At 33.2% G+C, this 11,024-nt stretch overlaps 1 protein-coding gene across 1 annotated transcript; it reads left to right on the forward strand.

The window, feature by feature from the left end:
• The first annotated feature begins 8,379 nt into the window (after positions 1 to 8,379).
• LOC125869360 (beta-amyrin 28-monooxygenase) lies at positions 8,380 to 10,331 on the forward strand. Its single transcript, XM_049549938.1, has 3 exons — positions 8,380 to 9,368; positions 9,475 to 9,662; positions 9,753 to 10,331. Exons 1-3 carry the CDS (start codon positions 8,432 to 8,434, stop codon positions 10,056 to 10,058), a joined length of 1,431 nt encoding a protein of 476 aa, XP_049405895.1. The 5' UTR covers positions 8,380 to 8,431; the 3' UTR covers positions 10,059 to 10,331.
• The last annotated feature ends 693 nt before the right edge of the window (positions 10,332 to 11,024 follow it).

Below are 11,024 nucleotides of genomic sequence, written 5' to 3' on the forward strand. Positions count from 1 at the left end.
CAACTGATGGGAAACAATCCCACTTTTCAACTAGCCTCTCTTCCGAACCACCAACCATAGTATCAGACACCTTTTCCTTTCGAGCCATATCAACCACCAGAAATGACAAGCAACATCCCACGAAATCCTGTATTTCAGAACCTAACAAACCCACTCACACCCTTCGACCAGAATTACTCGACCAGGAACACACACTTATTAGCGATATTCCCGAATGCGGTCCAAGTATCACCTTACTCGAGTTGGGAAGGAATTCTAGACCTCAACTAGAACGAAAACAACCCCACTCCACTACCCTCCCTAATAGAGGAGAGACTAACCAACAGTCTGATAAGATTGGCATAGACTCAACTAGAGCTAACCCAAGAACTAACCTCCCTGGAATTCTATCACATACTTCACTTCCCTTCACCATTGTCCAATCTGAATTCCCACCATCTCTTTCTTATTCACCAATTGAATACCTTCATGAACTCATTGCTACAACAGATAATAGATATGAAAAACCCAAGTCAACAGAATGAGGACAACATGAGCAACGAGGAAGACGAAAATATGAAAGACCAAGTAGTCCCAAAGATACAAATGAGGGTACCATCATTTCCTATATAGACCCCGCAGACACAACCATCGAGAGAAGAGCCACCAAGCATGCTGGATCCATTGACCCCAAACTATGTACTTGAAGAATCCACTAATACTAGACTTGGTACTAAGTATCGAAAGGAGGTTTTTAATCAAAGTCCCTCGTGAAGTGAACAAACTGGACTTGAACATACGTTGCTACAACTCTCAGGAGCCACTGAAATACGCGGCACTACTTATTCCAATGATAATGGACAAACAAGCTCTGGAAACTGGGAATGGAAGCAGCTCATCATCAACTATAAACCTGGAAATTACTCGAATGCCAGGAGGGAATCACATCATTCAGGAACCCAATCAATGAAGATCTTACTATGGAACTGTAGGGGTGCAAACAATGGTAATTTCATGAAGAACATGCGCACACTCATGGAATTTCACAACCCAACAATTCTTGCTCTCACTGAAACAAAAATGGAGGATCATAATAAAATCTTAGATGCACTAGATTTCACTAATGTAATTCAGGTCCCAGCTTCAGGGTACCCCGGAGGGATTGCTTTCCTTTGGAGGAATTCAGAAATCACCATTGAACCTTTTGTTCTAACTGAACAAGAAATCCACGCCACTATTGAGGTTAGTACAAGCTTCCCTAAATGGTATATCTCTATAATTTATGCTAAGAATATTGTTATATATAGGAAGATATTATGGGAAAATTTGAGGAGTATAGCTAACAAAATCAATGGACTTGGCTAGTTTGTGGAGATTTTAACGAAATCACTAGTGCTTCCGAGAAGCTCGGGGGAGACCTATAAACAACACTAAGAGCTCAAATTTCATCAATTGTCTTGACGATATGGACATGATAGAATTAGGTTTTACGGGGCAAAAATATACTTGGACAAATAAGCATAAGAACAATAAAACTCTCATTATGGAACGCCGTGATCCCTTCTTGAGCAATCACTCTTGGTTAACTCTCTTCCCATACACTAAAGACTATCATCTCCCTCATATACACTCTGACCACTGCCCTATACTCCTAAACTGCCTAAAAAGCTCTCCACAGTTAAAAAAATTATTTCGATTTGAAACTATGTGGTTTAGGCACCCGGATTTCCCTAACATAGTAACTAGAGTGTGGAAGGATAATAACAATTATAATGATGCCCTAGAAAAGTTCCTCCAAAATATAAAAACTTGGAACAAAGGGACCTTTGGTAATATTTTTTAACAAAAAAAAAAATATTCTCAATAGATTAAATGGGCTACAGCAAATGAATGCAATAAATAAAAGGAATTTTCATCATAATCTGGAGAATAATCTTAGTATAGAGTTTAACGAAATTCTTAAAAGAGAAGAGGACTTTTGGAAGCTAGAATCTAGAGTCCAATGGCTTAACGAGGTAGATGGAAACACTAAATTCTTCCATACCACCACTATAAATAGAAGACGTAGAAATTGAATTATTGGGCTAAATGACTCGGTGGGAAACTGTACATTCGATCCTACCTCCATAAATAACATTATTACCCAACACTTCTAAGTCATCTACACAGCCGAGCTTACTAAGAGCGACTTCCATAACCCAAATATTTGTCAAAATGCTCTTCCAATGGAAACTAGAGATTTTATTGGTTGACCCCTTAATAAAGAAGAAATCAAAAATGCTATCTTCGCCTTTAAACCTCTTAAATCCCCTGGCCCTGATGGTTTACACCCTCTTTTCTTCCAAAAATATTGAAACGAAACCAAAGAAGCCATAATCAATACTTGCATGAATGCTTTTAAATCCAGCTCCATTTCCCCAGAAATAAATAAAACTTTCATCTGCCTCATACCAAAAATTAAGAACCCTGAGCAGATTAACCACTATAGGCCAATAAGCCTCTGTAGTACGAGTTACAAAATCATCACCAAAATTATAGTTAATAGGATCAGACTATACCTAGATACTATAATAAGCCCTCAACAATGTAGTTTCATTCCTGGAAGAAGAGCAGTAGACAATGCCATAATCGTTCAAGAAGCAATTCACTCTTTCCAAAAAACAAAAGGAAAATTCAACAAAATACTTCTGAAAATGAATGGTCATTTATCAAACAATCCCTTATGATCCTTAACTTCCCAAAAAACATAATTGACCTCATTATGTTTTGTATATCCACTTCATCTATATCAATTCTTATTAACGGAAGGCCTACAAACTATTTCAGCCCTACCAAAGGAATTAGGCAAGGTGACCCCCTATCACCCTACATATGCATAATCTGTATGGAATCCTTAACCAGACTCATAAACTATGCCTTTCAAGAGCATCTCTGGCAATCAATTAAAATTGGTAGAATAGGTATGCCTATATCTCACCTGCTCTTCGCCGATGACATTATTCTATTAGCAAAGGTTGACACCACAAACATCACCACCATTATACAAATCTTCAATACACTAGCAAAACAATCAAGGCAAAAAAATAATTTTAACAAATCGTCTATTATCTTCTCAGTCAACATCAGCCTAGAAGAGAAGAACCAACTCTCTATGGCTATGAGCATTCGCCAAAAAGAAAAGATAGGTAAATACCTTGGAATCCCCATAACAAACTACCATCCTAAGAGCACAGACTATCAATACATGATTGACCACATGAACAACAAGTTAAGAGGATGAAAACTCGATTCCTAACCTTAGCAGGAAGAACAACACTAGTTCAAATCAGTCCTAGCCTCTATTCCTACCTATGCAATGCAATGTAACTCAATCCCCCAAGTGATCCGTAGTCACATCGACCGCATACAAAGAAACTTTCTTTGGGGATCAACACAAGGGAAAAGAAAAATGCATCTTGCAAACTGGGAACTAGTAACTTCCCCTATTGAAAATAGTGGTCTAGGAATTCAAAAAACTAATGGAAAAAACTTTGCTTTGTTAGCAAGTCTTATCTGGAGATTCTTAAAAATTAATAATCACCTTTGGGCTGAGGTTCTCAAGAATAAATACTTGAACAGAAGCCAAATGACTAACTTGAAATGTTACCCTCAAGACTCTTATATATGGAAAAGTCTCGTAAGAGCCTACCCACTATTCCAAAAAAACATCTCTTGGAATGTGGGTAATGGGGAAAAAATTCGCATCTGGGAAGACAACTGGATAGATACAACATACTCCCTACGACAACTGATCTAAGGACCGACCACTGAAACTGAAACTAAGATGGTCCTAAAAAACTGCATCAAGAATAACAACTAGGATTACTCTTGTTTATCCTTTGAAATCCCTAATAACGTCAAAATAACCATAGAAAACACTTACTTACAAACATCAAGCTCCAAGCCAGACACCTTCTACGGGAACAAGAGCAATGATGGTTATTTTAACACAAAAAGTGCCTACTTAGCATTTCTCAAACCTAACTATGAAACTACCATAAAGACAAATTGTAATTATGTATGGGTGTGGAGGATAAATGCTTTCATTAAAATAAAAAATTTCATGTTGCTCCTCCTAACTCATAAGCTCCCTATTTCTGTAGCCCTTTACAACAGAAACATTACTACATCCAGAAATTGTGCATCCTGTCTTGTCATGGAGGAAAACACGAATCATATTCTTTTAAACTGCCCGGATGCTAAACACATCTGGAAAAACTATAGCATAAGTATCACCTCCCATGACCTCCATACAGAAATTCATCAACTGTGTACCACAAAAAGTTTCGTAACCATAAACAAGCACCACCGGGTTCCTACCGCTACTCTAGTTCCAATTATTCTTTGGAATATTTGGAAAAATAGAAATAGTAAACTTTATAAAAATTTAAATATTAGCAGGTCTACTAATACTATTAATAACTTTTCATTCCAAGCCATGGAATACTTTCACTTAAACCAAATCCCTCCGAAAAAAGTCCCTAGACATATGGTTCTTGTATCTTGACACAAACCACCAGATGGAAAATACAAACTAAACATTGATGGCTCATATGAACCAAACTCCTCTAATGGTGGAACTGGAGGAGTAATTAGAGATCATCTAGGAACATGGATCGTGGGATTCACATGCAAAATCATAGCAAGAAATGCCCTACATGCAGAAGTTCTAGCCTTGCTACATGGTCTGAATCTACTGAAAAGTAAGAACTTAAAACATCTGCTGGTGAAAACAGACTCGCAGGTATTACTTAACACTCTATATAGCAATAATCTTATATACTCACATATTTTCGTTGTTTGCAGATCGCTACTCCTCCAACTAGAGGGATCGTCCCTGAAGCACATTCCGAAGGAGGCTAATGCAATAGCAGACCTACTAGCCAAATACAGAAGAGAAACGAAGGATCCATATATGATCAACAATCAAACTTTGGTTTTTGAAGCATCTCCTTCACCAGCAGTAGATGCATTAGAAAGAGATGTGATTGGAACTGTAACTCATAGACTAGTTCCACTTTTGTATGGTTGAACATATTATTAACTAAATAAAATCCTTCCGCTATTTAGCAAAAAAAATACAATATATTTAGAAATATATCCCAAACCTATTGCCCACATTCTTTGTGGAAAAAAAATCCCTCTTTTCCCTAGATTTTAAAGTGGAAAAACTATTACAGTTAGATGTAGTGAACATAAATCAAATGAGACCAAATTGTGCTAGGGCCTAGGGCCAAAGTCATGGTGCATTTGATGGCAACTTTGTACATTGCTAATTTTAGCAATTTAACATCTCGCATTGACAGTAGCTATTATCGTATTATTTTTATTTAATTACTAAAAAAGTAAAAATACTACCAATGATTGGGTTTGAGTAATCCACATAACATGTTAGAATTTAACACAACAAAAATTCTTTTAATGAAATATTAAGCTTGTAAGAAATATATTCTATCCGTTTCAACAAGAATAACCTACTTTTCTTTTTGGTTTCTTTTAAAAAGAATAATCCTTTATTTGTTGGCAATACTTTAAATCCAACTTTTCACATGACATGTTGAAGACTGCAAAATCAAAGAGCATTTTTGTACATTTTACATGGCTTTAATTTAAGATCACAAGATCTATTTTTTTTTCTTAATTAAACTATGTGTCAAGTCAAAACAACTCATTCTTTTTTTAAACAGAGGGAGCAACAATTTTCAAATGACATTAATTACACAAACTTTAGAAGTCCATTGAAACAAATAACAAAATTACCAACAATAATAAATATTTCATCTTTAACGTCATTCATATTTTCTTGTCATTCAAATAGAAGTTTATGTTAAGTTTGCAATGTTAAATATAGACTAGCCTTGAGATAGGAAGTCATGAACAAAACACAAAATATTGGTGAAGCCTTTCGCATTAAATCCATTGGCAGATACAGTATCGAAATATAATAACTTATGAATACATTTTGAAAATACAATATTGTACACCCAAACAAATGGGATCTAAATTGGAGAAAAAAATAACTAATTAATTATTTCTTGATTTTATAAATAACAATTACTTTTAACGAAAGTGACAAATATATAGGATCCTAATGAGTACCATTTATTAAACCTAACCTAATACTGCTACAAACTTTTCGTCAAAATTTACCGAATTTTGTGGGTTACCCACTAAAGGGTTGAGCGCAGTGGATGTGACTGTTGCTTTTGTTGTCAAGGGTCTTGGATTTGAATCCTGAATATGAAAAAAAATTTAGTAGGGATCAATTCTCCCAAAATGGATCATATTGCTCTAATGCGAGTACCAAACATCGAGTGAAAAAACATTTAAAAAATGTGTGTACTCAATAGGCGGTGGTAGGAAAAGATACTCTCCTTTTATTTTAATGATACTCTATTTTGTTGTTTCACAAAACCACAAAAATACAAGACTAAGAATCTTTATAAAGTCATATATGAAACAATAGAATGGATTACTTGTTACTGGCCAGCAATTTTCCAAAATTCACAATTAACCTTTTAACATCCTGTATATTTTTTAAAAGATAACTCCCATTCAAATTATGTATACTATGAATCTTTTTAAAATATTATCAATAATTATATCACATGTTTCGAGTTTACCTTTAATTTGTTAATGATTGAAGAGTGCGTAGAGAAACTAGTATATGCCTTACTCTTTCTTTGTTCAATATATTAAAAATAAATATTTATTTTTAAAATTAAAATATAATTTATATTTTTATATCTATTTTATCCTTATTGTTAAGTATAATTTCCAATTCATTTGTTAATATATAATAATTAGGAGTGATATAGTAAAATTATCATTTTATTCATTGTTTTTTTAAAATGTGTTAAGTCAAACATGAAGAAATATACATGGACGTGGAGAGTAATATAAATGACTTTGAAGTATTGTGAATGCCCAAAAGTTTAGATGTCACTTTGTAGTATTTATTAGGTAAAACTCCAAAGTTTTCCTACTATTTAATTATATTAGTAACATTAAAATACAAAAAGTTTAGGTAAAACTCCACAGCCACCAATATACGATTTGACTAGAAAACAATAAGAAATTTACTAGTAGCATGAGCATTAATTCTACTTGTCACTTGGTTGAATGATTTTACCACTTTAGAAGGTGATTTAGCTTTTTACAATTTCTTATAATCTACTTTTTACCTTTTCTCTTCTGTGTACATTTTTTATTTGACCCAGACCCAACTTAAGGATCAATCTTTTTAAATCTAAACGTGAAATAAGCATTAAAAACTTGATATAAAGTAATAATATATTAAAAAAAAGTTATGATATACATAGATTTCCCTTACTAATATAAGAATTTGATTAATTAATTTTGTAAATATATATTCTAAGATGCATTCAATGAAGAGGAAATGAGTATAAACATTTCCCAAAGATTGTTGAGGACTAATTTGCAAAAACATTCGATTTAACTTTTTATGGTGTTGTGTTGTTGGTTGATGAGATAATATACGCTTTCTCAATTTTAATTTGCATTACATTATTTAATTCGACATGATATTTAAGAGATTTTTTTAATTTGAAAATCTTGATCTTTAATTGCCTTTAATTATTCTTGTGGTGGTAATTATTTCATAAAGGGTGAAAGAGAAAATTTTAAATTAAATTATCTCTAATTAATTACAAAAAAAGACATTTTTTTAAATAGCTAAAAAGAAGAATATGACATAATATATATATATATATATATATGGTACTTATAGATATAATAAATCACCATGTCTGAAATTCATCATAGATTATTTAGTATTTTACAATTTGTGACCGTTAAATTCCCATGAACTACACTCCCTCTGTCTCTTTATATATGTCATTCATTTTTATAAATAGCTGGACCACAATACTTGTCATTTTATAAAATTTATGCATAAATTACCATATTTTACCTATTATACCCTTGATAGAGTAGTTAATTAATCTTGAAAATGTATTCATCATTTATTATAAAGTTGACTTAAGAAAACATTAAATAAGGGTAGAAGGGTAAAATTACATCATTTTTTTAATGTAAGTGCAAAGAAAAAAGGTGACATATAAAAAGGGACGAAAAGTAATATTTTTATTATGATTAAGCGCATATTACAAGCGCTATTCCATTGAGGATTTTACACCAACCCATTTACACTAATTTGGGTCTACATAATTAATTTATGCCAAAATTGTTCTATGCATTTTGACTTCAAAAGTGAGATATTTATTCAATGGCTCACCCACTACCTCCACTATAATTAATAAAATAAAAAATATGTGAACCTCACATTTTATACATGCCTATATATACTCCCTTAGTTTTTCCCATCAAGAAAACAAGTCACACAAAGAGCATTTCTTGTAAAATTGTGTGACAAGTTATATTATTTGTTAATATGGAGTTCCTGTATGTCTCTCTTGTTTGTGTATTTGTCTTTTTGGTTTCCCTCTTGCTCTTGTACAAGAACAAATCCGGAGAAGGACTTCCTCCGGGCAAAACAGGGTGGCCTGTATTTGGAGAGAGCCTCGAGTTTCTCTCCACTGGTTGGAAAGGCCACCCTGAAAAATTCATCTTTGATCGTGTGGTTAAGTACTCATCTAGTGTGTTCAAAACTCACCTTCTAGGTGAAGAAGCTGCGGTGTTTTGTGGTGCATCAGGCAACAAATTCTTGTTTTCCAACGAAAACAAGTTAGTACAAGCATGGTGGCCAAATTCAGTGAACAAAGTGTTTCCATCTTCAACACAAACATCTTCGAAAGAAGAAGCTATAAAAATGAGAAAAATGCTTCCTAATTTCTTCAAACCTGAAGCATTGCAACGTTACGTTGGGATTATGGACCACATAACCCAACGTCACTTTGCTTCCGGATGGGAAAATAAAGAACAAGTTGTCGTTTTCCCATTAACAAAACGTTATACTTTTTGGTTAGCGTGTCGATTGTTTTTAAGCGTGGAGGATCCTAACCATGTCGCAAAATTTGCTGACCCTTTCGATGTTTTGGCTTCTGGATTGATTTCAATACCTATAGATTTGCCTGGAACACCATTCAATCGCGCAATTAAGGCTTCAAATTTTATTAGGAAAGAGTTAGTGAGGATTATAAAACAAAGGAAGATTGATTTAGGTGAGGGGAAAGCATCATCAACACAAGATATATTGTCACATATGTTGTTAACATGTGATGAAAATGGGAAATTTATGGGGGACTTAGATATTGCTGATAAAATATTAGGCTTGTTGATTGGTGGACATGATACTGCTAGTTCTGCTTGTGCTTTCATAGTTAAGTATCTTGCTGAGCTTCCACATATTTATCAACGAGTTTACACAGGTAATTAATTAATTATTAACTCAAATGACGTCATGCATCCCGCCTTCACATAATGAATGAAGGTGTTATTATTTATTTGTTTTTACAAATATTTGTTTTGTTATAGAGCAAATGGAGATAGCCAAATCAAAGGGTCCAGGGGAATTATTGAGATGGGAAGACATTCAAAAGATGAAATATTCATGGAATGTGGCATGTGAAGTTTTAAGACTTGCACCACCTCTCCAAGGTGCTTTTAGGGAAGCCCTTTCTGATTTCATCTTCAATGGTTTCTCTATTCCTAAAGGATGGAAGGTAAATATACATATATACATTGTTAGTGCATAAAACTTTCGAGTCTGATATATGTATAGTTTGATGATTAATAAAAATTTATATATGTAGATATATTGGAGTGCAAATTCTACACATAAGAGTGGAGAATATTTTCCAGATCCAGAGAAATTTGACCCATCAAGATTTGAAGGAAGTGGACCAGCTCCATACACATTTGTACCTTTTGGTGGAGGACCAAGAATGTGTCCAGGAAAAGAATATGCTCGTTTAGAAATTCTTGTTTTCATGCACCATCTTGTTAAGAGGTTCAAGTTTGAAAAAATTATTCCAGATGAGAAAATCATAGTCAATCCAATGCCCATTCCGGCCAAGGGACTCCCCGTTCGACTCTACCCTCACCACCACAAGCCGTGATCCACCAAGACTGCATACAGCAGACGCTTGTTATAGCAACAAATGTCAAACATTATCTTATTTCATCTTTCTTTCTCTTTTTTATTTGTTGCTCTCCATTTCAATTTATTTGGTTTTTTACTATTTTAGACGTGTGTTGATTAATAAATTTGTGTTCAATATTCTCCATGAGTTGTATAATAAGAAAGTTATTTTCTACTTTCTATTTTTTGACTTGAAAGTCATTTAAGTTTGACTTTTTATTTTTCACTTAAAAATTACTTTTTAAGTCAATTCAAACGCTCTTCATCTTCTTCTTTTTAATAGAATTTAAGTTATATATAATAGTGTAAAAACAAATTGCACGCTATCACAAGTTACTTTTACCTATTAAAATTATAGTTATATACTACTACAATTTATAGATTATCAATTTTTTTACATTATCCATTATAAACTGTTGAGTTAATAATTAGCTAAAAGATCGACAATTGATTTTCTTTTTCATGTAGTGTGAAGAAATTGAAATCTTCCCTTCTGGCCATAATTATCACTTGTCTAACCTCATCTTGAATATATCAATAAGCCTTTGATCATTTGAATAACCATTCTAATCATCATATCATTATCAAAATCAAATTCAGAGACGTATTCAAGATTTTGAGATGATGGGTGCATTATTATGGAAATATGGATCTAATCGGTTTGATATTTAGGTTCTTATTATTAAAAACAATTGAAATTTTAAAATTATAGGTCCAAAATTGAAATGTTTAATTAAATAAAACACCAAAAGTGCTATCAATAACCACTTAAAGAGGTGTTACCCAATTTTAGAAAGAAAAATAAAACAAGATAGATATAAAATTCAACTTTCTAACCTCTCTGAGAGGTGCACCCTGTCACCGTCGCGTTATATGATACTTCAATTGTGGATTCACACATCTATATTTAACAAAACGTTTTAAAATATAACACAACTATATA

Source organism: Solanum stenotomum, chromosome 6 (genome assembly GCF_019186545.1).
Source record: "Solanum stenotomum isolate F172 chromosome 6, ASM1918654v1, whole genome shotgun sequence".
In the NCBI taxonomy this organism is placed as follows: Eukaryota; Viridiplantae; Streptophyta; class Magnoliopsida; order Solanales; family Solanaceae; genus Solanum; species Solanum stenotomum.